This window comes from Hippocampus guttulatus, chromosome 13, assembly GCF_054856545.1.
Source record: "Hippocampus guttulatus isolate MCC_2025c chromosome 13, RoL_Hgut_1.0, whole genome shotgun sequence".
In the NCBI taxonomy this organism is placed as follows: Eukaryota; Metazoa; Chordata; class Actinopteri; order Syngnathiformes; family Syngnathidae; genus Hippocampus; species Hippocampus guttulatus.
In genome coordinates, this window is record NC_141273.1 from 9,731,540 (window position 1) to 9,758,928 (window position 27,389).

The 27,389-nt window shown below is 42.2% G+C and overlaps 2 protein-coding genes across 7 annotated transcripts; one reads left to right on the forward strand and one right to left on the reverse strand.

The window, feature by feature from the left end:
* Nucleotides 1-666: 666 nt before the first annotated feature.
* Nucleotides 667-13,531, reverse strand: arf6b (ADP-ribosylation factor 6b). 2 transcript variants are annotated; one of them, XM_086127159.1, is made up of 4 exons: nucleotides 13,394-13,531; nucleotides 2,921-3,134; nucleotides 2,617-2,704; nucleotides 667-2,436 (listed from the first exon to the last, which is right to left on the reverse strand). In XM_086127159.1, exon 4 carries the CDS (start codon nucleotides 2,099-2,101, stop codon nucleotides 1,574-1,576), a length of 528 nt encoding a protein of 175 aa, XP_085983285.1. In that variant the 5' UTR covers nucleotides 2,102-2,436; nucleotides 2,617-2,704; nucleotides 2,921-3,134; nucleotides 13,394-13,531; the 3' UTR covers nucleotides 667-1,573. The 2 variants fall into 2 exon arrangements, with proteins under 2 accessions (XP_085983285.1, XP_085983284.1); XM_086127158.1 differs by having other exon boundaries at nucleotides 13,381-13,514.
* Nucleotides 5,893-21,737, forward strand: aspg (asparaginase homolog (S. cerevisiae)). Of its 5 annotated transcripts, XM_086127155.1 has the most exons (18): nucleotides 5,893-5,983; nucleotides 6,077-6,415; nucleotides 9,009-9,135; nucleotides 12,900-13,011; nucleotides 13,166-13,291; nucleotides 13,407-13,490; nucleotides 13,926-14,052; nucleotides 14,141-14,253; nucleotides 16,042-16,227; nucleotides 16,299-16,412; nucleotides 16,505-16,624; nucleotides 17,156-17,251; nucleotides 17,398-17,561; nucleotides 18,426-18,512; nucleotides 18,883-18,982; nucleotides 19,073-19,138; nucleotides 19,237-19,287; nucleotides 20,858-21,737. In XM_086127155.1, the coding sequence occupies exons 2-18, from the start codon at nucleotides 6,166-6,168 to the stop codon at nucleotides 20,930-20,932; spliced, it is 1,998 nt and encodes a 665-aa protein (XP_085983281.1). In that variant the 5' UTR covers nucleotides 5,893-5,983; nucleotides 6,077-6,165; the 3' UTR covers nucleotides 20,933-21,737. The 5 variants fall into 5 exon arrangements, with proteins under 5 accessions (XP_085983281.1, XP_085983279.1, XP_085983282.1 ...); XM_086127153.1 differs by having other exon boundaries at nucleotides 19,237-21,737; XM_086127156.1 differs by lacking the exon at nucleotides 19,237-19,287.
* Nucleotides 21,738-27,389: the final 5,652 nt, after the last annotated feature.

Here is a 27,389-nt window from a genome sequence, read left to right on the forward strand (position 1 = left end):
AGTTAGTCACTTTTAATGGTTGACACTTTGTCCTCCTCTCCCGCAAAAAAATGACACCTCAAGAGCGGTCTGTAGACTTTTTGAATCCACTATACTTTTGTTGCAATTCGCAGACTATGGGGTAAATCCATCCATCCATTTCCTGATCCGTTTGTCTTCACAAGGGTCGGGGGGCGTGCTGCAGTCTATCCCAGGTGTCATCGGCAGTAGGCGGCGGACACAGTGAACTGGTTGCCAGTCAATCGCAGTGGGGTAAATCTAAAAGTGAAATAAAGTGTGCAACTACCTAAATCAGTAATATATTAAACCTAACTCATTCAACTTTGTACCATTGTTGTGCAGAAAGGCACATGCTAACATAAAACTACGATGCTTCAGTGAACTGATTTTTATCCCATAGGTCTCAGCATAAACAATGCAGCATTACATTGTACAGTGACGCACACTCCCACGCAAACATTCAAAGACCAACAGTTTTAACTTCCTGTTTTGAACATTCTCCCACTGAGAGGCAAGGGCATGGTGGGCAGAAACATTCAATTTGAGGTTTCTATGAAGTCTCACTGGTCTGGGAAGTTAATAGCTGCCGCCTGTGTTAAGGCATCCGGTTTGTTCAAAGCGGTCAGTAAATCTGTTGTTTCGGTAAAAAGTAACATTACGAAGACATGGATTTGAAATCACTTTTTTTAATAAGACATTACAATGACAAGGTCTGTACATGGATCCCTCGCCCCACCCTGATCAAAACAGGAGCAGCAGCACACTTCTGACCGCATGACAGGTCCCTGGTGGAGGTTTGCTGCACTTCATGCTACAGATACAGGCTATTATATTAATTCCCAATACTGAGGCTAATCAATATCAGATTGAGGGAACTCGGAGCTGAAGGAAATTCCCTTGGAGAGGGTGTGTGTTTACTCCCCCAAAACTAAAAAAAAAAAGCATCCCAACAAGCATGTTAAGAGTATTTGGAGGCCCATTTGTTGAATACTCAGCACATTTAGGTATCAAGACATGAGACATCAGTTAACTATATAGCCCACATGAGGGAATTGAGCGAGAGGGCTAATGAAATGTGAAGTATTTCTTCTCTCAAGTCAAGACAGATGGCAATGGTGATACACTCTCATTTGCGGCAACCGATACCTTTCAAACAAGTACTATTCACCATAGTACTGGGTCAAAGTCCATAAGCATTCAAGATCTCCTTTAACAGAAAGCAAGCAAAAATTAAAGAGCCCCAGCCGAAGAATGCAGAGAAATTCAGCGTCATTAGAAAAATCATAGAAAACAGGAAAAACAACAGGCAAAGGTGGTGAACTGTTTGTGGCTTCCACAATCGAACCAATTCGTTGAATATTCAATAAGTAAGTCCTAAAATGTTGAGCTAGTTGTCTGCTACACGTGACAAGCATTTTAAACCAGCACTCCAATCTGCAGATAAATTAGTCATGGGGTAATTGCAGTATTAAAAAATAAATGAGGCTAATCAATTTGTACTTAACCATACTCATTGGAGAGGTTCTTTGCAACTTTATTATAGTTTTGACCTAAAACAGTCAGCACTCAATCATTAAGATTTGTAATTAGAGGTTAGCCATGTCAGGCCCTCATAGAGTCCATCACCCGTGGTCGCACACGAGGGTTGAACATACCAATTCCTATCTCGGATGCGTGTCAATCCGAGCTTCTCTTGAATTTCGTGTGGCTTCATGGCATCGGGAAGGTCTTGCTTATTGGCGAATATCAGGATGATGGCATCCCTCATCTCCCTGTCATTGATGATTCGGTGGAGTTCCTGCCGCGCCTCGTCGATGCGATCCCTGTCTGCGCAATCCACAACAAAGATGAGGCCCTGGGTGCCCGTGTAGTAGTGTCGCCACAGGGGGCGAATCTTATCTTGGCCGCCAACATCCCACACGTTGAACTTGACATTTTTGTAGGTGACAGTCTCCACGTTGAAGCCCACTGTGGGGATCGTGGTGACGGACTGTCCCAGTTTCAGTTTGTAGAGAATTGTTGTCTTTCCGGCGGCGTCAAGTCCAAGCATTAATATTCTCATCTCCTTGTTGCCAAATATCTTCGAGAGCACTTTCCCCATTTTCAACTCTTCCGCATATATACCTTGCTGGTAATGACAAAATCAGGCAGGGGCACTCTGCTTATTAGAGAGGAGCTTCAGTTCAATTACAGGCTTTTTGGTGAAAGCATGACTCCCAATAGCAACGTTAGAAATACACTCTCATAGTGAGTCTAACTACAAGAGCTTGCTTGCTATGCTGTCAGGCGCATTGACGTGTACATTCAAAGGAGCACAGTGTGTCAGCGGGGCCTTTTCACACCATGCCTCGTTACTCGTTACAAACTTGGCAGCAGCTGTTGCACGATGGGCATTCTTGGGCACGAATCAGCCAAAGGGTGGTTTTCCGCAACAGCCTGTGGTGTACAAAAAGGAGATATTGTATCTCTAATCGCCGCAGTGAAGTCCCTCGGGCGACGTGTGACGCGCCCCTTGACCGGCTGCACCCCGGCTCTCTGTCAGCACTACCGGGTAAGAAAAGCAGCTTTCTGCGGCTAACGCAATATCAGCCAAAGCTTTGCGTCAGTTAACTTCACCTTCCCGGTTACGAAGTTCCACGACAAGCAAGTCCTCGGCGACTCAGCAACACATGCACTCAACCAGGAAAGTCCACGTCTCGCCCCCCTGTAAGGAGATTAAATAGGAGTGTCAAGCAGGTATCCCAAATTTGCCTATGTCCGCTAATGACGGCTAGCAAGCTAACTAGCCTAGCCGGCTAGCTCGCTAACAGTTAGCGTCAACGAAGCAGCCGGATCCTGTTACAAAATAAGCGACACGATAGAACATTACTAACATCGACAGACTCGGGGTACATCTATGAACGGGAATACAACAGTTTACCTCAGTTCTGGCCCCGACTTTCGATTAATTCTCCAAGTAGCAGTCTTAAAGCCGATCTGGTCGCGGCGCTGATACACCGGAAAGGTGTGGAGCTGCCTTCGCTGCCACTTCCTGCCGTTCACTTCTTCATTCACTTCATTCTATGGCTGCTGGTGCCTTCGGAACGAAAAAATGATACAGTCCACCTCCGCGAGACTTTTCCACCGCAAGACTTCTGTACATCAAAGACATCAAAGCAAACACGCAAACTTTCTTAAACCATATAGTATTTCAAACTCGCTCCCAAGCAGTCAACAGAAAGATCTGAGACATCAAAGGCTGTTAACAAACCAGTTTGCCCCCCCCCTTAGTTTAACAGATAGTTCTAACTATTCTATAAAATACAAAACACTACAGAAAACTTAGATGTTACGGTTGTTTAATTGGGGTACTTCAAGAAAAAGAGTAATATTACCACCTTGTGGTGTACAAACGCAGCTACACGAATTTTGAACAGTGGAATCGTCTGCTGCAGCAATAATTTCCCTGGGTGACTTTGACCCGAGATTTTAATACCTAAAATACCGAGTCTGCAGGGAGAGCAACTATAGTCTTAGTTTGAGAGAGTTGCTAAACTGCATTTCAATGATGACTGTTGTTTGATAATGTTTTACAGTGACAATAAAGGATTTATATTTTAGCGTTCTTATTTGACCCATGGTGTGTAGCCTAAATGAATATATTTCATGGCCTCGTCCTTATGACTTCTTTATGGATTATCTTCCAGTTTGTGTGTAGTTTGTAGCCCACCCGATGTATAACTTTCTCAAGCCTCATTACTCTCATGTGCTCATCAACCATCTCTCATCTTCAAGATCACATGTTAAATGTGTTGTGATCCCACACTGGCCACAAGACTCAGACTGTAAATAGGGATGAGATTCCAGAAAAGCCCCAGGCCTCCATTGTGAAGTAAGATATGGTTATTATTTGTGTTTATACTTGTCACTCATCGAAAGCAAACACTTTTGTGCAGATTTTATGCAAGCTGCTCATCCTCCATGATGAGATGTATGCACAGCTGACTTGGATGCATGACGAATATGGATCTGAGCGAACCTTATCTTCATTACAATATGTCATACTCCCTTGGCCTTTTGTAGCACTTTGTCATAGTGGTGGCAAACAAAAATAATTTTGTAGACTCAGATCACGCAGGTGGTTTGATTCACATGAGGTTCTTGTGTCACAAGCTCCATAGAAAATACAGTCACAGTCACACAACAATCAAATGCAACCAACTTCTTAGAAATGTGACCTTTTCTCCAGAAAAAAGTGAACTATAAGATTATGCAACTAAATTTGTTGTTGACCAGTTAGCATAGCAGCTAACACATGAAAACAACAACAACAACAAATATGTATTTAGATTTTTCAAGTGCAGGGTTGTACCAAACACAGCAACGTTTTCTGTATGATATGAAAAAAAATAAATCACTCATAAAAAGTGTACTTTTGATGACTGAGCTGGACAAATCAAATGATGTGGTGGTGTATCACTTTTTTTCTCTTGAAAACACAAAAGATCAAATAAATGATTCTGGAACAAACCATAACCACAGTTTACAAAAAAGAGTTTGCAATATACTGCAAAAACTGGAATTTTCATTCAATGTATCTGTTATTGAATTGTGACCTCTCGAAATGACAGATAGCCATCCATCCATCCATTTTTTGATCCACTTTTCCTCATAAGGGTTGCGGGGCGTGCTGGAGCCTGTCCCCAGCTGTCTTCGGGCAGGAGGCGTGGTTCGGTCTGAACTGGTTGCCAGCCAATCGCAGAGCAAACATAGACGAACAACCATCCGCACTCACAGCCACACCTCGGGACGATTTAGTGTTCCATTAACCTGCTACGCATGTTTTTGGAATGTGGGAGGAAACCGGAGTGCCCAGAGAAAATCCATGCAGATACGGGGAGAACATGCAAACCCCACACAGGAAGGCCGGAGTGGGGAATTGAACCTTACACCTCTGCACTGTGAGGTCAACACGTTAACCACTGGACCACTGGGCGGCACTGCAGATATTGATAGCTGTAATTCATTTTTGCCTTGTCAAAGCTAAATTACACCTTGTCTATCTATGTCTATGTCTATGTCTATGTCAATGTCAATGTCAATCTCTCTCTCACTCTCTCTCTCTCTCTCTCTCTCTCACACACACACCCATACACACACACAGCTTGTCATTTTGCCCAGGACAAAATCACTTTTGCTTTTCATGTGTATGGAGTTGGAGTTAACCACTACAGATATCCACAAATCAATCAATATCTGCACATGAATTGTAGATATCTGTAATTTTTATATTTAATTGCCATTATGTCTAGTCATAATTCCAGTTACTGCTATTGCCTTGATTCAGATATCAGAAAAGGGACATGATTAATATCTTGAAATGAGACGAAATAAAGCTATTTTTAACGGGAATACTTGATTACTTAGACTCCCTTTGTATCTATCTCACACGAGAGTTCCAGATATCAAGAAGTCCATGAAAGGTAGCTGTAATTCACACAGCAAATATCTGTGAATGAAATATAGAAATCTGTTGAGACAAACGTATTCATTTATTCATTTGAGGAAATAAATAATACAAAATCAGTCAATCAAATGAACACGCAGTTATTATTACAGTAAGAAGAATATATCAAGTAACAGCTGCTGAAGAAACGCATACGCAAGGAGAAAGTGACGTCATTCGTCCTAAGAAATAACGCTGACCTTCTGAAACGCCAATTATGGATGGGAAGAATTAATTTAGCTACAACTATCTAAAATATTATTTTTGACTAGGCAAAATTACTAGGTTACTGATGCAATAATGTGTGCAACCCGTGTTCAATCCCTCATTTGTTAAATACGGCTTTAAGACTAGCCATGGGTTGACCATGGGTCACTTCGCGTCTCGGAAAGCCACGCCCCTTACTACTGATGTCACAGGAATAAATCCCCCCCAAAGTAAACTCCGCGGATAAAAAGTCATACGTCGGTGGACAGGAAGCAGGTCGACAAGCGCAAGGTACGTTCACGGCAGTGCTAACATTGTCTTTACACTTGTCGGTAATAAAATATAGGTTTTGTTTAAACGTACACGACTGTCGTTCTTCTGCAGGGGTCCGTTGTGACGTTCAAAGACCACCGTAGGGTGATACAATAATAGAAGCAGCAGCAGCAAGAGCATTGGCTTTCTGTTTACCAGTCATGGCGAGTAGCCCCCCAAACGTCTTGACGCCGCTGGCCCGGGCTCTGTCCCACCATCAACTGGACACGGCAGAATCCAACGAGGTGGTATCGCCTCGAAATGCCCAGGTCCATCCGTGCCGAAGGAGGCAGCTAACGAGCTGCGGGTCGTTCGATGGCACCGAATTGGCCAGCTCGCCGAGTGTGGTCGAAGCGCGCGTTTTGGTCCTCAACACGGGAGGGACCATTGGGATGACGCTCACGGACAACGGTAGCTATGGTTCACTTTGTCATTACGCGACTATTTATTGCCACTCTGCTTGCGTGTGTGCAGCCAAGGTCAAGCCGCTAGCACAATTGGTAGCCTCTTTTTAGCTGCTTCTTGATGTTTTGTCCTTCCGAACAAGAGGTTGCCTCACCACATGCAGGTGAATCACGAGGCCAAGTGATTCTGACGTACAAAAATGTGCCACACCATCATTTGCCATTTGTATTGGACTGTAGTCGAACAGAACAAAATTTCAGAGTGGACAAAGTGACAAACACCAAACAGTGCCACGTAGTTTGCTGTGTCAAATAGTCCAACAAATACTCAATATTATACATTCACTCTTGAAATCGTGGCTCCGTGGCCCACTGGTTAGTGCGTTGGAGTGCGAACGCAGCGGTCCAGGGTTCAAATCCAGCTCCGGCCTGTCGCTCTTGCGTGTTCTCTCTGCGATTGGCTGGCAACCGATTAAGGGTGTCCCCCGAAGACGGCTGGGATAGGCTCCAGCACCCCCCGCGACACTAGTGAGGATTAAGCGGTTCGGAAAATGGATGGATACTCTTGAAATCACTTTTGACTTAACTGTCCGTTATTACAGATGTATTGCTTCATATAGGCCACCATCACTATTTTCTTCCACTCACACAGGAAGTGATGTCAGAGTATTTGTTGATTTGGATCCAATCGTTTTAAGTACAATATACGTACTTGGAAGAGTAAGTAGTATAGTCAGTGGCGGTTCTGGGGGGGGGGGGGGGCAACGGGGGCCAGTGCCCCTGTAGCACCGATTCTGGCCCCCACTGTGGCCCCCCCTCCGAGCGCAGATTAGTCGTGCCGAGTCGCCGACGCGAAAGGTGGAACCAAAGTGCGTGATTTAACATTCTAGACGGACCCTTTAGTGCGCTGCGCCATTTAAAAATGAGCGGGAAAATGAGAAGCAGTCCGCAGAGAAGGAAATTACCACGACACGAGTGCTATTTGCGTGTGTGTGTGTGTGTGCGCGAGTGTGTGTGCGTGTGTGTGTGTGTGTGTGTGTGTGTGTGTGTGTGCGTGTGTGCGCGCGTGTGTGTGTGTGCGTGTGCGCGCGTGTGTGTGCGTGTGTGTGTGTGTAACTTTTTTAGTCTCCCTTTTTATTTTAATTTTTATTTAACAGGATCAATATATAAGACATTGCCTTTTAAAATTTGGATAATTATATGCATGTAAAACATCTAGCTTCAGTGTATTTGCAATTTTTGTCCCCGGCAGGCTGGTACCATATCATCCCCTGGCTTGAATATTCTCAACAGACGTATTGTTACGCTTGCAGACATTTTAGCCCTCCTAATACAGTTTTTTTCTCATCACTGTAATGTTATGACTACAATTTCAAAGTCTGAAGAAATAAAAAGTCAAATAAGATTTCGAATCTGTCTTTTTAGCCCTGGGTTGAATGTGCCCCCCCATCAAAACCCCTGGCCCCAGCCCGGCCCCCTCAGTGAAATTGATCCAGAACCGCCCCTGAGTATAGTACAAATAAAAGGGAATTGTTTTTAAATACAAAACGGACAGTGTTGACGGAAAACTCCACCAGCACAGCCCGGCTCCAATGAATGAAATGTTGACAGTCTTATCTGGTGGTGCATGTCTTGCCAAAAACACGCACTCAGCTCATCTGGCTAAGACACATTTTCTCCCAAGATTACCCAACAATTTTCTGTTTACATTCACATGTAGTGCTCAAAGCACAAGTTTTTTTTGGGAGGAATTGATATTTTGGGGGGCTCCTGAAAACGAATTTGACAAAATAGGGAGTAGTAGACCCTGCAGTATTTCCAGTTCAATTCAAGAGATCTACAAATTAGTACCTATTTTAAACCCATATTGCTGGCGCTGGGCAGAAACCTTCTGTTTTACAATTTGGTAAGTGTTATATTTTTTTTCTCAAATATGTATTTGTTGGTTCACATGTGGGTGTTAGTTTTAGAAATTACTGACCAATTTACAATGTTAAAAATGGCTTTTTCTCTGTGACGATGTCATGGTTGAACAAACATTCTGTATTTTTGGGGTCTCATCAGTGATGATTTTGGAGGTACAAGAATAACGTCCGACGTCAGTGATATGCAAACCTGAGCAATTGTAAACCACATTTTATGTATTTATGACTGATATTTGTAGGTTTGTGTGCAGTTTACCTCAAAAGAGCAACTATAGTCTCTGAGAGGGTTGCTAAACTGCACTTCAACGATGCCTTGTTTGACAAGGTATACAGCGACAATCAAGGATTTGTATTTTAGCGTTATCTTATTTGATCCAGGGTGTGTAGCTTGAATTAGTTTAATGAATTTCATGGCCCGGTCCCGATGAATTCTTCATGGATTACCTTCTGGTTTGGGTGTTGTCATAAACCCACATGATTTGGATCTTTCGCAAGCCTCATCAGCTCTCTTTCATTTTCAAGATCAGGTTTTAAATGTGTTGTAATCTCACATGAGCCACTAGAGTGCAGTATGACACTTACACTGTAAATAGAAATAAGATTCCAGAAAAGCCCCAGGCCTCCATTGTGAACTAACATACAATAATTATATGTTTTTATACTTCTCATCCACAGTTCTTTCACCGAAAGCCAATGCTTTTGTGCAGATTTTACGCAAGCTGCCCATCCTTCACGATGAGATGTATGCACAGCAGACCTGCATGTATGACTACTATGGATCAGAGCGCACTTTAGTCCTGCCGTAAGTGGACCCGCAATTCCGTACATTAAGAAAAAGTGCAGTGTTTATTGTAATCGACACCATCGTAGCTTAAAATCTTTCGTGACAATTTATCATAATTTCCGTAAGTCATGCTTCCTTGACCTTTTGTAGTACTTTGCCCTAGTGGTGGTCCAACAAAATTAATTTTTTGCACTCAGATCAGTGAGTCAGGTACTTCGATTCACATGAGGTTCTTGAGTCACAAGCTCCACCTCCATAAATAAAATAAAATAAAAACTGTCACACAACAGTCTAATACAACCAACATCTTAAAAATGTGCAAACATTATGAAGGTTAAATTTTATGAGTGAAAAAAAATTGCAATAACTTCAACAGCAATGAAAAGCTGCAGCATAACGTATCCTAAAGTGCTCTATATGCATTTTTTTCTGTTGTCTAACAATTTTATGCAGTTTGCTGTTTTGTGTGCATATAAATTTGCAGCATTACTAGTTTATACCACTGCTTTTGACAAATAATAATCATATAGATGGATGGTGTCACTGATGGTGTAGTGGTACACTCGCCTGACTTGTGTGTGGGCAGCATGGGGTCGGTTCCCACTCAGTGGCAGTATGGATGTGGGTGTGAATGCTTGTTTTTTCTATCTGTGCCGTGTGACTGGCTGGCGACCATTTCAAGGCGTAGTCTGCCTCCCGCCCAAAGTCAGCTGGGATAGGCGCCAGCAACTCCCCACGACCCTCTTCGGGATAAGCGGTGTTGAAAATGGATGGAGGGATGGGTAGATGAATAGTGAATGATGTTGATAATCCCGCCGCAAGCGTATTGCTTCGTGGAGGAAAAGAAACAGCATTCCCTCAGTAGCAAGGCGCAAAATCTAATGATATCGATGGACTACAGATGGAAATGATCTTTTTGCTAAATCTGGTGCAACCATCCCATCATGCCTCTTGATATTAATGTATGTATGTATGGGTTCTCAGGTTAATTGAATACTCAAAATTGGTTGTTTGTCTCGATGTGTTCTGTAATGGACTGGCGCTTGTTTAGTAAGATGGGCGGAGCTCCAGCACACTTATGACAATAAAAATTATAAGCGGGATAGAAACTGGATAGATCAATTCATAAACTGACCAACGCTACTTTGTTACCATTGTAGATTCTCACAGGTAATACCAAACGATGTTTTTCTTAAAGTGTACATGTTGTTCACTGCATGCAGCGTTTCGTAATATCTACTCTTTGGCAAATCTATTTTTGTCATGACCTACATTAAAGTGGTGTCGTAATAAATTATGCCCTGGGATCCTGCATGTTCACTTTGAACTGGAGCAGGTTGACAGAGGTGTTGCGATGTTGACTCATTCACGGACAAAATAGAAGAAGATCAGGAAGCTCTAACTGTTTCTGTCACCATTTTTCCACAGATTTTGTATGTGGAGCTGTCTACAAACTGATATGTGTTTTTTTTTCTGCCTGGGCCACATTGACATGGATTCAATGTGATTAATCAATGACTTTCCTTGCATTGGCAGGATGCCGACCACTCATTCTGACCCACTATTCCACAGGTGCTGTATATCTGGTAGCCTTGTGTTTGCACGACCCTTGCGAGTGGTTGGGCGGCTGTGCTCTGTGTGAAATGTCCAAACAACAGGACTTGCTTGCCTGGAAATATGAGTATGGCAACACAAACACCTGTAAAAAAACAAAAACGGGCTACAAAGAGTTAATGGTCTAACTCACTGTATTAAATCTCCACACATGGGCACCATTTTTCTGTAATGGTGTACCTATTAGTGAATCTCGTTGGACTACATTTCCCATGATTCCCTGTATACTACTTGAACAGAAAAACAGGACTAAAATCCTTTATTTCATGGGTGTTGATTAAACTGTTGACTCCTGGTTACACTTCATGATTATTTTAAAAAATGCAATCGTTATGTTATACTGTAGTTTTGTGAGGCTCGATTGGACGCTTCCTAAGCCCCCCCCCCCCCCCCCCATTGCTCCCCTCCCCCAGTGGAGTAGAACATAGCACCACACAATGTCCATTGTAACTTGAGTTTCCTTCAATGATCAGGGTCAGTATCACTTACTCTATTTTAAAAGATACGCACTTAAACCTTTGTTTACTGAAGCCCAATTGGACTGGGATATTCTGCATGATTTCTTGCAGTTTAATACAATCAACAAAAAGGATCAAACCTGTCAAAATAATTTACAGAGGGACGAATATATAAGAAATCTTCACAAACTTAATGTGGCCAGAGTTGTTAACTTGTGGCAAAAAGAGTCCCCAATATCGCCGACGTCAGGCTGAAGCCTCCTAACTCACAATTTGATAAATGTAATATTTTTACCATTAGTCAGTACGCACTTGAGGGGTTAATTAATTATCATTATGATTTAGTTAAACACATTGGCCATTGTAAAGTGTTGAAAATGGCTTGCTCTCTTTGATTATGTCAACGTGCCGTTTCAGGGGTCTCCGTAAAAGTGACTGTTGGCGGCACAAGGTTTCGGCCCGAGTTGTATACCAGCCTGCATGTGGTCATACGTGAACCAACTAACATCCGAGTATAAACTCCTTTGACTGGAATATAGAGGCATGCTTTCATGACATCCTGTAGCTTTGCAGCTAGCCATTGAGCATGAATGACTTTTGATATGTGCTCATGTTTTGAGTTCATCCAGTGTTTGCACTAACGGTTTGTGCATATACAAGTCGAAAAGAAGCGTTGTTGGGAGTGCAAGTGCCTGGTTACTCTGGCCTCTGGGTGAGGGAATAATGTACTCAATTTTTGAAAAATGCTCTCTTTGTTCAGGGGATTTTTGTGGCTGATGCAACCGATACCTACACACAAGTTGCATTTTTATGGTCCTAAAGGTGGCGTCTACCAAAAAAAGCTGCACGTTATGTATCTAAAGGCACGTATTGTTATAATAATAATCATGATTAATTATTCTGATTCTATGGGGCTGCACCCCAGCGTTTGTTATCGCAAGTACAGTGGATGCATCATATCATAAAGGGCATTCTTTTCATGGCAAAAGATATCAGCGACATATGTTCCAGGCTTGTGTGCATTTCAGGCTAATTAGATTTGGCGGACTGGGACTTGCCTCATCAGCCCCCTTCCTCATCCCCCTGCTCTTCCATTCAGCTCGTCTTCATGTACTATAATAGGCCGGCCCATGCTAATCCGCAGTGTGTGCCTGCAACGTTTTGTAAAAAAGGAGAATATAAGGAAAAGATGAGCCTCATGCAGCCTTTAAATCCCTTGTCACAGGTGGGCCCACCCGCTGCTAGAGTTAACTTCACTTTAAAAGACGGCATTAATATGTATACTGTACATCCACCCCTCATCCCCAACAATTCGACTCAAATGACTCCCCAAATAACCCTCCAGACATAGCCAATCATCCACCTTATGTCGTACTCGTCTCACAGGGTGTTAAGCATTCACTAGAAAAGAAAAATGGCTACTTTGATGCCATTTCCTCACAATGTTATCCTCCTTTTCATACTCCTTAATTCAAGTTTTGATTCCCCACCGCTTGACTCTGCTAAATAGTTTCTTCCGCTTCATAAAGCCACTATGTTTTATAGACAGAACGTGCGTGACAAAGAATAATCACTTCGTTAAGCCAATCAACTTTTATTAACATGTTTTATATGTCTTGGAATGAACCCCTGCACTTTTGGTAACACTAACAATGTTTGCTGTATCACGACTTTTGCAATGGTGCAATGAGTTTTTTTTTTCTGTTTTAGTTTGAGTAAAACCAAAAAGAGGATAATCTACACAATTATAGAGTACAGCCCTTTGTTGGATTCGGCCAATATGACCCCAGACGACTGGGGCAGAATAGGAAAGGACATTGAGGTACTTGAAAATACTTGAGAATCACCACTGATTTCATTATTTTTAAAAACGAGGCGATTTTATTGTTGTGTATTATTTTGCCCTATTTTCATTGGTAGTTGTTTTGACCTTATTTTAAATTGAAAATGTGTTTTTTGGGTTTTTTTTTCCCCAGAAAAACTATGAATCTTATGATGGCTTTGTGATCCTTCATGGCACAGACACTATGGCCTATACGGCCTCTGCACTTTCTTTCATGTGTGAACATCTGGGCAAACCCGTCGTCCTCACCGGCTCACAAGTAAACACGCACACACACACACACACACACACACACACACACACACACACACACACACACACGCCAAAAACATACAAAAGTCCAAATACCTGTCTCACTTACTCTTTGACCTCAGGTGCCCATCTATGAGATGAGGAACGATGGCAGAGACAACCTGTTGGGGGCACTGTTGATCGCCGGCCAGTTTGTCATCCCTGAGGTGAGCGTTGGGTGTTGATTGCAGAGTAAGATTTAAACCAGATGAACAAATAATCCCGTAACCTCACTTATCATGACTACATGAACTACTCTGTTACTACATTGAGATTGTGCAGTAGGTGTGAGCTATGCTGGCATGCAGAGCACTGCTTGTCTGATGAGACTGCCTCTTTATGCAGCTACGTTGTGTTTCGCAACACTCAAGAACAATTACCAGGAAGAGGATGAACACTAAAGTGTTATCTTGAAGTGCCCGGTTCAGGTGCAACAAATTCCACCCTTTGTCCACAACCGATAACATTGACAAAAAAAGACTATTGTGTGACTGTGTCATATTCCCTCCATCTTAAATGACCATTTGTTGAAACATGTTTGCTTGCTTACTTATGCTAATGAAGTGCATTGATTAAGATCCATCACCTGTCTCCCCCCCCAGGTGTGCCTGTACTTCTACAACAAGCTCTATAGAGGAAATCGTGTGACCAAAGTGGATGCTGGGAGTTTTAATGCATTCACATCCCCTAATTTGGCTCCACTAGCCACCGCAGAGGTTGATATTGCAAGTAAGTTAGCCGGCACAATGGACCAGCCTCATGCGTGAACAAAATGTTGTCTGAGTATATTTAAATGTCCTGTCGTCCTTTCTCGCAGTAAACTGGGACACGGTGTGGAGGGCAAACACCACAGTAAAGTTTCAAGTCTCCACTGAGCTCAACAGGAATGTCGGCCTGCTGAGGCTCTTTCCAGGAATAACTGCTGCCACTGTAAATGGTCTTGTGAATCTTAATCTGATGTCCAAAGCCATTGTATAGTCACCTCCAATCTTGAGAGCTTTATTCAAAGGCCGTTTCAGATGTCGTCCCCCCCCCCCCCCCACCTTTTTATTGGCCAACTGTCCTGTGTGGAAGGTACCATTCTCTAATCGTCTCTCAAATGAGCCAGTTTACCTGGAAGCTGGTGTGAAAGCAACTTTTTAGTCACCCTGAAATTTGTGTTTGAGGAGTATTTTGACAAAAACATTTCAGATTCCTATAATTATGACACATGAGGACTCCATCAACTTGGTCAAGGAAAGCTCTAAAACTCTTTAAAAAAAACCTCTTTTTAGAGTAGAGCTGGAATCTGTCTAAATGTTCTAATCATTTCCAATTTGAATATTGCCTTCGTAGTCTGTTTAAATTGATCCAGTCATTTTGTCCGGCACATGTTCCCATTTGGGTCGTGGGTGAGTTGGGGGCTCTACCTCACTGCTGACTTTGGGCAAGAGGCAGGGTACACCTCATACTGGTTGCCAGCTAATTGCAGGGCACATATCGACAAACAGACATAAATAGTCCTGTTCGGTTCAAACATGGGGACAATTTAGAGTCTTCACTGAACCTAACATGCATGTTTTTGGATTGTGGGAGTAAGCTGCAACACTTAAAGAAAACCGCCGCAAGTGCATTGAGGACATTCAAACGGCACACAGATCCTTTATTTGAGCCCTTGAACCTCAGAACTCTCAGGCAGATATGATAATCACAATCCGCCATGCTGCCCTATTTAGGTTGGCAGGGATCAAATTGTGAAGAAGAAAGTACAGACCATAGTTGGACCGGTGATGTGTTGACAAAAACCTTGTACAGCTGATATCACCCATCAAGGTCAAATTCTGTTTCACCACATTGCTTCATGGGAACGACCACAGACTAAAACATTTTGAATTTAACGGTTTATTCATAGAAGAGCAGTCGACACTGATGCTGTTGTTAAGAATTTCCTGGTCAAAATGTTATTCAAAGTTGACAAACTGTCCAGACACTCTTGTTTGTTCTAACTGCAGTAAAATAATGTTAACTTCAGTTTAATTATGCAATTACCCCACTTCTTACTTTTCGGCTCGTGTAAACCCAATCAGAGCCCAGCTCAGACACAGATAGGTTGGCGTTATGGGCCATGACCAATCACCCAGTAAAGAGGAAGGCTTGGCATTGATAGTGAAGCGTTTAGTTGCAGCTCGCGTTTCGGAGGCCGCCGGGAGAGTGACTTTACTGTCTCAATCTGCTCTCGCAGCCCAGTACGACCATCAAGGCTTTCTTACAGCCTCTAACTGTTTTTATGAGGCGTCGTTTTGATGGGGCACCAGATTCTTGTGTGCGTCGCTGTGTCGGCACTACGAGAGCTTCATTGCTTATCTGCGTCAGACATTTCTTGTCAAAGTGCTTATGGCATCAAAAAAAAGTAACCAATTTTACAGACCCAGCCCACCTCATATTTCATGCCAACTGCCCCGCACTTGCCAAGTGACTTTCCGCTTGCTAACACCTTCAGATTAATTGCTCTCCTTGCGGACACCGCCATCATCTGCTCTTCTAGTCATATGCCATGGCTAATGATGTGGCACATGGCCTTCCAGTCAGTGGACTACTTGCAGAGTCTCCAGCAGATGGGCTTTTAGGAGCGGCGATTGGTTTGGGCATTGGAGAGTTGCAAAAAATAACCTGCACACTACTTATCTGCCATGCATTTTGAGAGTTTTTTCTTTTTTATGTGCTTTCTTCTGATTTTAGGTGAGGGCCTTCCTGCAGCCACCCATGGAGGGAGTGGTTCTGGAGACCTATGGCAGTGGAAACGGCCCGGATAACCGCTCTGACCTGTTGGAGGAGTTGAAGAAGGCCACCGACTCTGGCGTCATCATCATAAACTGCACACAGTGTCTGAGGGGGACGGTGTCTACATCCTATGCCACTGGAAAGGTTGTCTCCTATTACACATGAATTAATTCAGTCTTATTTTGGGCACGAATTAAAATAAAAACACAATTTAGGTATTGATGGATGCCGGGCTGATAACTGGCGGTGACATGACTCCAGAAGCCGCGCTATCAAAACTGTCCTATGTGTTGGCCAAGGCGGACCTAAATCTAGATGCCAAAAAAAAGGTTGGTGTGTATTCTGAACGGGTGCCGTCAATCAACCCCCCAAAATAAAGACCCAAGAACCATGCTAGATATGCCCATGTGTTTGCGGATAGATGATGGGCCAGAACCTGCGAGGTGAGATGACTGCTGACTTGGCAGGAGCCAAGTTTAGTCTAAGTGACAGTCGATTCATCCAGATTGTCGCCAAGTCTTTGAGCATTAGCTGCAAAGAGGTGAGAAATGCCCGGACATGCAATATCTAGTGTCCATAAACAATATGCTGTATCTTGTACCAATATAATTATATTATAATACACACACACACACACACACACACACACACACACACACACACACACACACACTGTATATATATTTTTATACATTATTTTTGTGCTTGCAAACACTTTGTTTTTTTTCTTTCTACCCCCCAAAATTGCTGCTGTAGACTGTAAATTTCCCCAGTGTGGGACAAATAAAGGATATCTTATGAACAGCTGGGCAAGTTCACAATCAAACGCACCAGGTTTTATATATAAATCTTGACTCTCTCTTTCTCTCTCTCTCGCTCTATATATCAATCTTGTTCAGGCTATATTTAATTGAATACACTACAAAGACAAGATATTTAATGTTCAAACTGATAAACGTTATTGTTTTTAGCATAGAAACATTAACTTTGCACTTTTAAAAAATGTTCCATTTTCTGTTTCCATGTATCCCATAAAAGCAGTTTGTTCATTTCAAGTTTATGGTGTCGACAGGAGCTGGAGGCCATCCGTGATGCTCTGACACCTTCGCTGGCTTGCGCAGCCACAAAGATTGGTGACATAGAGGCCTTAGAAACCCTAAAAGAAATGGCAAGTCACTCTATAATGTTTAGCACACATTCCTGTTGTCATGGGCCATTACCCGTTTGGATTGTTCCACAGTTAATTGATTGCCGCACAATAAATTTAAAGCACCGAATGAACCGCCTGATGTCCTTTTCCATCCCGTGGCTCAGGGCAGTAATTTGTGTCTGGGCGACTATGATGGACGGACCCCTCTGCACATTGCTGCCTGCGAAGGAAACCTGAAAGCGGTGCAGTACCTGCTGACGATTGGCGCCACGGTTTATGCAAAAGATCGCTATGGCGACACACCCTTGTGCAACGCTGTACACTTTAGGTAAGCCAAGGACTTGTTGTCGTCTGAATGGTTCCTGTTGTTCATGAAGGAGCTGGTACAAGAAATGAATGGCAGTATGGGAACAGAGAAGCAAGGGGAGGAACAGAGGTTAATACATAATTCAAGAAGCTATTTAGGCTAATTGTCAAACGGTCTGTCTGGATTGGTTATTACCGTCCTCATTCCTTGACATTGCCCTAAATATTTATCAAGTGTATTGTTTCTACTCTTTTTTTTTTTTTTCATTTAAATTGACGTCAGGGAGAAAACGTATGCGTTGGAGTTGTGCCAGATGACTGTTGTCCTATTTTAACGGTTGGCACTGCAAGCAGCAACATGTTTCCTTTGTTGGTTGAGGGAGGCCTTGCAGCATCACTTCAATTCCTTTGCTGAATTCCGTGCCTTCCACTGCTGCTACGAATTGTGACAGCACATTTGTCTATACTCAAACTTGGCAGAGTCCTTTAGCTAAATGAAAATGTCAAAGTCATTTAAAGAAATGGGTGTGGAGATGCGGGTGTGCCCTCAGAACCAGTCCTGCAGCCTAATCCCGGTTTCACTGTTCATACGTACTGGCTGTAGGTTCGCATAGTCTGAAAGATTAACCATCAATGTGCCAGCATAGACCTATGATCAAATCTTTTTGTGTTGTTGATTTTTTTGTACCGTGCAGTTGCACTTCTGGTCACTCCTGTGTGAGCGGTTAGGGTGTATGCTTGCAGCAGGGCTCGTGTTTTTACTTGTCCCCGCCAACAGTTTTGTTATGACGATCGCATTTCCGACGTAAAAAAGCTTGCGAACAGTTTGCCGAGTTGCGCCTTACTGAAAATACTGTCACACTAATGCTGACGTTATCTGACATAGGCACAAGGATGTCGTCAAGCTCCTGAGGAAGACAGGAGCCCACTTCTCCCGAGACAAGTTGGAGGAGGCAGGATCAGAACTGTGCAGGTCTCTCTTACACACAGACACAGTGTCAGATCCACAACAACCCATCCTTCATAGCTAACACAAGCCCAACCAGTTTGCTGACACTTAACCCATACCAGAGGAATGCTCCCTGACTGCATAGCATTGGGACTCCCCCATATCTCGTGCCCCTGTTGTCGGAGATGCTTACATGTTAAACGTTCACAAACACACACCTGGTAAGCTCTGAGTATGGTTGATTAAAAACAACAAGAACAAAAAAAAAAACATTGCAGAGCCCGGTGGTGCTGATTTGGCATCCTAATGTACTGGCCTCATTTACTGAAAAGCAACAAGACAAGTTTTGGAAACAATTGTCATCATTACTTGTTGTTTTGTTGTTGTTTGTTAGCCTGGTAGTTAGTGGCGACCTGGAGGGGCTGGAAATATGGAGTCTTGCTGGAGCTGATCTGAATAAACCAGGCTACGATGGGCAGACAGCAGTTGAATTGGTGGGTGGTTTGAGGATATTACGATGCACTCTTTGAAATATTTCGAAAACCCAGTCTGCACATTGTTTTTTTTTTTTGTTTTTGGTCCAGGCCAACGCTGCCGGCAAACCAGAAGTAGCGACCTTCATACTCAACCTCCTAAACAAAAAAGTGACGGTAAACACTGTCTTAAAGACTTACAGTATATCTACTGCTTAACACCCCCTACTTGTCTCTCCAATTCTTTGATTCCATGTATGTCTGTCTTGTTTCAGACAGCATTTTCAGGATTGAATGATTATGATGAATATGATGAGGATGAGGAGGTAAAAGCAATTGTGAATTCATGTGATTTTCCCTGTCTCAACATTCTTCATCGTTTAATGATGAGATCCCATGATTTTGATTTTGAGTTCTGCTTGCAAACATCAATCCACACCTGTTATAAATCCCTGATTCAGTATTCTGGTCTTTCGAAGGACTCGTCAGCTGGAGGAAAACCATGCAAAGTGTCCACGAATCAAGCGCATTGCTTTTACACTAACGAAAAGGCACGAGATTTTGAAGAAAGCGTTGAATTGTTATTTGTAGTTGATTCCCAAAACACTTCCAAAATAGTGACTCAAATGACGTAAAAATTGCAATTTGGACGCATCTACAATTTTCACCAAAAAATCCCAACGAGCAAGACTCCTAAAGATAGATTGAAAATGACCAAGTACCATGGGCTGATAGGTCAACCAGATTCTGCAATCAACTATTCCATAAATTTTCAGAGCTAATTGTTGTATGTTTGTCACAACTCAAATTCTGGTCATGACTCAAACTTTGCGTTTCACTTTGCTGCGCTCGTATGTTTTTGTTTGTTTTTAGAAGCACCATGACGTGAATCAAAAACGGAAGCAGTAAAGCAACAGGGGCATTCTTCCACTTTTAAATGCTATTTCTCAATGTTAGCTTCCGACTGATTTTACATGCTATCTGGCACAAGATGCCTGAGGTATCTGAGCTTAAAGGTCAAACCCGGAAGGGGTTTTTCCTTCCCAGCACTTTACTCGAGTGATAATCTTCCTCAGACATTTCCTTTGGCAGTTTCATGTTTTACGTAGCGTGTGCCTTGCGCAGCTGTCTCACAATCGAACCTTTCTGGATTTTGATCTTGGCTGGCCTTTCTGTCTGTCTACATGCCAATCGAGTCCTGTTTCCTCCCACATCCTCAAAATATGCGAGACTCTACATTTGCGTGAATGTGATTTTGACTGGCGACAAGTTCAGGGTCTACCCTGCCTCTCACCCAAACTCAGCTGGTATAGGCACCACCTCACCCGTGACCCTGAACGGCATAAGCAAAAGAAAATGAATCTTCAATGCATGCACCTAACAACAGTCTTATAGAATTGATTGATGACAGATATGATGATCCTGAATGATTTTGAATTCAAAGCTTTGCATGGTATGTTGGTCAAAAATCATTTTGGTCCATAATGCCCTACCCGGTTTGTGTTGTTAAACACTTTTTCTAGTATTTAATGGACATCAGATTCCAACCATTTTATACCGCCTTGTCAATTAAAGCATGTACAGTATACACAGTAGATAACCATCATCACGCAAATACACGCCCACGGGAAATTTAGGGTCTTTCATCGAGCTGACTTGCTTTTGAAATGTGGGAGAAAGCCGTACTAGTAATTTGAGTTCTTGATTCCATGTCTTGCACGTCGGATCATATGCAACTTTGTCCGTTGTGTGGGCGCGTGTGTGCGCGTGTTGTGACTTTGTAGTATTATTTGTGCTTTGTGTGAACACTACGAATGCTGCACACTGGAAGGCCTCTCGTCTCCACTTCTTGCTTCTTGCTGATCTCATTTTGATTTTTGTTTCTCCTTGCATCAGAACGGCGGAGGGATTGAATTCACGGCCTCTCCTGCTGAAAGAGAGCCCCAGCCGCTTTGTCCAGTTGCCAAGTGACACCCACTTTCCTCTCACTTGTAGTATACACTCAGGCGCAGCTTGTTTGAAGCCGCAAATGATTCTCGCGTCCTTGTCCAATTGCGTTAGAAGCACAACACAGGTTTGAATGCACAGCACAGTTGAATGTTGGCACAGATCATATATAAATATTTGATATTAGTACAAATCTATGTATGAGGGTACACATGATATTATTGTGGACGATGAACCAAATGCTGCTGTAAATTAAAAGAGCTGATACGGTATCTTTACTGGGAGTATAACAATAAAATCAAGTTCAGGGCCTTTTAATTTTATACTTATTTTTTAAAGTGCGATCATAACAAAGACACTGAAGAAAAGCATATTTTCTTTCTCTCCCATGGTCAAATACCTCCAAGAGTGTCCTGCTGCCAGAACACGTGATAGAAAACTGTGAAGTGACTCTGCCAACTGATCCGTCCTGTTTCTCAGCCGGAAGTCGTCGAGCCGGAAGAGTGGCATAGCTCTCTCGCTGAAACGGAACTGGCAATTTCAGTTACAACCGGGTTTCTGCATGTGATCCTTTCAATGTATTTTATTCATGTTTAGCGTAGTTGCCTTTTCCCTCTGCCATGCTCACTTGTATCTCTTCTTTCATCGTCGTACTTAAGCAAAGAGCTGACTGAGTGTTGAATGCCATTCAAAGAATTATTTCTTGTTTTTAAAGGAAAACAAGTCATCATGCTGTTTCACAATTGAATGTTTTGCTACTGCTGTTTTTTTTGGTGATACCGTTTCTGTTTGAAAAAACAACAGAAATAAATCTAATTGATCAAAACAACATTCTGTTATTACTGGTCAACAAAACCACCCACAGATCCTCAAAATTATGAAAAATTGAATTATTCATGTCCAAGCCAATTTTTAGGTTCAAATGAAATTTTATTTGATTTGTTCGAGGAGATCATGAAGGAAAGTCGAAAGTAACAAGACTGTAAAATTGTGTTGTGTTATTTATTTTCGACAAAACACGTTCCACATGCTGTCAATCTTTTCCAAGGGGCAATGTGTTTGTCATATGACTAGTCGGGAAACATTCTTCAAATGTTCCCCTTTGGAGTGAAGTCGTTCACATAAATGTCACCATAATATAAGAATTAAAAAAAAGCAATAGAAAAACAAATAATACAAAGCAATAAATTAAATGAAATACAGTTAGAGCCATGCCACTACAAAACGGTGTACAAATGGATGTAACCCCACACAGCAACTGTATAACTTGTGAATAGTGAAACAGTGAGTTTTATGTCAGGTTATTATCATTTTTGGTTACAGAATAATTTTAGTACCATAAATCTCCAATAACTTATTTAGCCAGAGTTGCAGCCATTAAAATTAAACTTCAACTCAAAAGCGGTCGCAGGAATGAATCAGTTTGGGTTAACGGCATGTAAATTAGTGTCTTCATTTTTATTGTGTCTCAGAAATGTGTGCACAAGGCAGAGCGTGTTTGGATACAATTTCCCATATAAGTTATACGGAATATTTTCTTCTTCCTTTTTTTAAAAATTATCATGCCACCATAATCGTTTGACCACTATCAGTTGTTTAGTATCTTTTTTTGGGAACATTGTAAATTAATGTGATGCTTTCTACGAATGGATTAATTGATCATTAAAAAACAATTAAACCCTGATAAAAAGCAGTACTTTTGTATTTTATAAAATCATTATGATAATCTTTTAAAATAATGATATATACCTTTCTTTAAATGTATTTCATTCTTTCCATTGTGATCAATACTTTTTTTCAGTGATTGCGTGGAGGACATCCCACGGTTCTCCTGTCTTATAGTGAGACAGTTGGCATCTGTTTGCCTCAAGGTTAACTTACCAAATATGGTTACGAAAAGGAATGATCCAACTAAATAAAGAGGGTAAATAGTTTGTTGCCAATTTGATTTATTTTGTAAGGGCGGCTGCCCCTTCGTCGTGCCTACTGCTTAGAACCCAGCTCATCCGGTCGGACCAGCATGGGCCTCATTCCTGCTGGAATGAAACTTGTTTGAACCGAGCCCCAAATCATCATATATAAAGCCGAGTGGCATTTCAGTTGACGCGGTGTGAGCGCAGGTGACACCAAGGTAAGAAAGAGCAACGCGGGGAAGGAACTCGTCTTCAACAAGGTAATGCCTTCTGAAACAAGAAGGCAATCGCTGCTCTTTAAAACGTGTTCTCGGAGTGACGCCTCTCTCAGAAACAGAAATCAAGATTTTGAATGCGAATGTGGTCTCCCTGATTGAGTGGTTCTCGACAGTTCAACAGTTCTTTGAAAAAATTGTGAAATGTTTAGGACCACTTGACCAGTCAGACATTTGCTGCTAAGAAGCATCGGCCTTTCGTTGGAGCCAAAGGGCGGGAAAGAACCTCTCAAGTCTCCCATTTGATTATTTTTTTTAAAACTGTTTACATTTTGCCTTCTTCTGTTTGTGCCTCCTTATGCTTGAAAGAAAACTAACCATCAAAAAATTGCACAGGGCTCTTAAAAAACAAAGGACCAGGTTCACTTGGATCGCTCCGCTGGCACACGTGCAGTTGTTTACAGCTCGACAGCTTTGCTCGTATTTTCTCTCTTTATTGTTGCTGTGATTAAACGTCCAGATTAAAACAAGTCATTAAAAATAATTGGTCTCTGTTGAGTCAGTGTGGAGGTGAACAGCCAACCTGGGTGGACAATCAGGGGCAATCATTGCTGCGGAAACACAGTATAAGCTACATGAAGCCCATTCTAACTGCAAACCACTTAGGATGTTGGTTAAATCTCAAATAGTTCGAAAGAGGTCACCTAATTTGGTCTGAGAGAGTCACTTCTTGAACTTTTAAGTAAAAACAAAAGATTATGTTCCTATCGTGAAAGCAGGTCAGATTTGGATCTAAATTGATTCACTTTCGAATTTCATTGATGGCTCTCCAGAAGAAATTTTTGTTTTCGCTCTTTTTGCAAAACGGCCATCATTCAAAACCGATTTGCTTTCAATACTTTTTGTGGTTGATTAGGAAAGACAGCCCGGTGCGACTGTTTAGAATGCCAAACGCCCAAAAAAAAATGAAGAAAGCTCTTCGTGTACTTGAGACCACCAACAGGCCGCTGGCCGAACAGCAGGCGGCCAACAAGGACTGCACGAGTTTGATAATACTGTACTGTACAGTACCACCATTGTCGACTACAGATGAACTGGGAGGGATGAAGCATATTTTAATTAAAAAAAAATCATGTATTGAATTCTTATTCTTTTTATTTGATTTTTTCTTGCATTTTTCTCGTCTTTGTTCAAGATTTGTTACAACTGCGATTGTTTTTTTTAAGTGCTCGAGAAATAAAGTTGAGTGAATTTACGTTATTCGAAGTATTGAGTGTAGAGTTATTGTTATTATTATTTTTATGATGACAGCGGTTTGACCCTAGAACAGATGTAATCACTTTATATTATTTTCCATGGGAGTAGTAGTCACATGGTTCGAGGTTCAAATCTCGTCTCTGCACTTCCTGTGTGAAATTGGCATGTTCTTTCCGTGCTTACACTGCTTTTCTCTGGGGACGCTCCTCCAAAAATCACACCTGTCAAGTCCGTGCCAAACCTTTAAAGCAGCACCCTCTTCTGGCCATCTCCGAATCTACAAGTATCTTCATCACCGTTGCGTCATCGAAAATGTGCATGTAATTCAGAATCACTTTCTGAGCAATCAAGATGTATTCAAACTGAATTGGAGTCTAATTAACTTTATGAAGTGCTATCTTCTCATCTTGAGCAAGATTTGGTTAAATTGATGACAAGGTTTTTATTGATTTGTATTTTGGGCGAAAATGTGGATTTGTCTGAAGGCCTAATAACACTCTCTCGATTAAAAGCCACTCGCAGTAGCACGTGGCTCTTTTTATCCAGAGCTGTGTGATGGGAAACCCAAATCAGACACATTTGCAACAAAATCCAAATGCCCATTTCCTCCCCAAAAATACGACATAAATCATTCATGAATGCACAGTGCACCCATGATCCCCCTTGCCTCCTCTCCCTTTGATGCGCTGCACGCGGCAGAACTATCAATATTTGCTAAACGGTTCTCACAAAGCCTTGTCCATGCATGCGCCGCGGTGCCAAAGCCGCGGGTCTCACAAGCATGTCTAAGACATAAGAGAGGCCTTAATGAGATGCCCTGAGCCATTTCCCTGTACGTGCACAATTGCAGCAGATGTAGCAGCTCAAATCCCGAGGGGTTCCCTCCATGGAATTTCATCAGCGAAGACCCGACCCAGACCTCCTCTACTAAGGGGTGTGGATCTGAGTGACGGACATGGTAAATCATCTTTACTATGGATTGTAATTATCCGCCTAGTGACAAGCCCTGCCTCCACTCCCTCACAAATAAGTGTGTCCTCTTGGCTGTCACACAGCGACATGCTGTTTGTTGCTGCAATAATTGATTCAACCCTAAAATATCAATTATTCAACCCCACTGTCGACATTGCAAATCTTCATTCAATCGTCTTTTTTATGATGACAATGAAGTTCAAACTTTGATGATCAATTGACCAACAAAGTTCATAATTATGCTCTCTCACACACACACACACACACACACACACACACACACACACACACACACACACACACACACACACACACACACACACACACACACACACACACACACACGCACACACACAGACAGGGGATTGAGGGCTTGTGGTTTCATATTTGAGACCAAAGCCGTAAAAAGCGCAATTGTGAACCTCTGAAAGCGGTGCATAGCTATAGTGTTATTGAACTACATTAAAGTGAGTTGAGGAGAATAATTTAGACAAGAGTAGTACTTTGACACTATCTTGTGGCATCTGTAGGTAATGTTTAGGGTGCTGTCGATCACTCACTGAAGGCAACGCTACCAAATTCATGGCATGCAACTGAACATGCAGAACGAGTGATTGAATCGGAAATGATTTGGAGTTTGGAGCAGGGGCGTGGTGATGTTCGAAATCTGCAATACTAAAGCAAGAATTCTGCCGAGGACCAAATCAAAACTGAAAGTGGAAAGAAAATGCGACCGGTTGATGGACATATTCCACTGTACTTCTCATTTATTTATTGTCCGAGATGCCCTGGCAGTTACTGAACCTGCAAGTGCTTGGAGTGTAAATTTGTCCTGTGCACATTTGTTATCTAGGCTAATGGAACGTTGTAGCATGAACAAACTAGTGAATTAAATTTCCCCTGAGGGAGACAATTAAGGGATGTTCCACTGTAAAAAAAAAAAAAAAAAATACATATACTGTATATATATACATATATATATATAATTTTTTGTGTGTGACTGAGTGCAGCTGTGGTCCCATCTCAGCATCTTGACATAATTAACTCCTCTCTTGCTCACATTTGAAGACAAGGACAACGCTATACTGTATCTATTGTTTTTTTTCCCAGATTCCACCTAAACTGAGATTTTCAGATTCACGCAAGTCAGCCTATAGTGCAAATTGACATGGACTAATGATTTCACTGGACCAAAGCTAACGCTTGCCAACAGTCTCAACCGTTCAATCTGTGTGATAATAAGACTCAAGCCTGCTGGAAATGCTGAAGTGAAGGCTATTCATTGACTATTGATCCACACTCATGAAGTCTTATTGGCTTCTCAGTGGCAGTTTTAAAGATGAACAGAGGTCACACTAAAGTTTTATTGCTGAGAGCGGACACGCTGAAGCAGCAATGCTGATGAGGTTGAATACATGCTGCAAAACTGTATATCAAAATCAATCCGAATCCAAACACTTATAGTTTATCACTGTAGTTTATATTCATCATGTAATCAGTGATGCTACCTTCAGGACACTATTCAGCAGGATATGCATACGGTGCAACCTGTAGGAAAATTAAAGGAGAAATGGCATCATTAAATAAGTACAGATGAGGTCATTTGGTTGCGCACAGACTGATTGTGGGTGTCTGTGTGAACGTTATGGGACACACAGGCATGTGTCATTAGTGATTATTGCTTGGAATGTCATGGTTTTACATATTTGCATTGGGAGTCCTGCGTGTGTCGCGAATAGGGGAGGAGGAAAAGGGAGCAGGGAGAGAGAGAGAGAGAGAGAGAGAGAGAGAGAGAGGGATACAGTTAAAAAGGGCGGGTGATGGGGAGGCAAGAGAGCAGAGGAGAGCAGAGGGTCCTCCTCAGATGATGTCCTAGAAGTATCCCAGTGAATGGGGAGTCCTTCATCTGGATTGTATTGGTTCATTTCATGGAATTCTAAGAGATTATTATGCGACAGTTTTGTGGATTCTCGGATTAAAAATAGCATGTGGAGTTTTTTTCTTCTTTTCGGCGGGACCCAGGCATCTTTTGGTTTAGATGGCGCTAGGGATGCGATAGGACGAGTGGGATATAACTGTAGGTGACATTTCCACCGCGGCATGGCTTTACCGAACTCACCAGGC

Excerpts from the sequence above, each read along its gene's own strand:
- arf6b (XM_086127159.1), bottom strand. The coding sequence starts at position 2,101 with ATGGGGAAAGTGCTCTCGAAGATATTTGGCAACAAGGAGATGAGAATA.
- aspg (XM_086127153.1), top strand. The coding sequence starts at position 6,166 with ATGGCGAGTAGCCCCCCAAACGTCTTGACGCCGCTGGCCCGGGCTCTG. Across the intron at positions 14,254-16,041 it reads CAGGAATAACTGCTGCCACT|GTGAGGGCCTTCCTGCAGCC; the intron begins GTAAATGGTCTT and ends TTCTGATTTTAG. Across the intron at positions 19,139-19,236 it reads TCCTAAACAAAAAAGTGACG|ACAGCATTTTCAGGATTGAA; the intron begins GTAAACACTGTC and ends GTCTTGTTTCAG.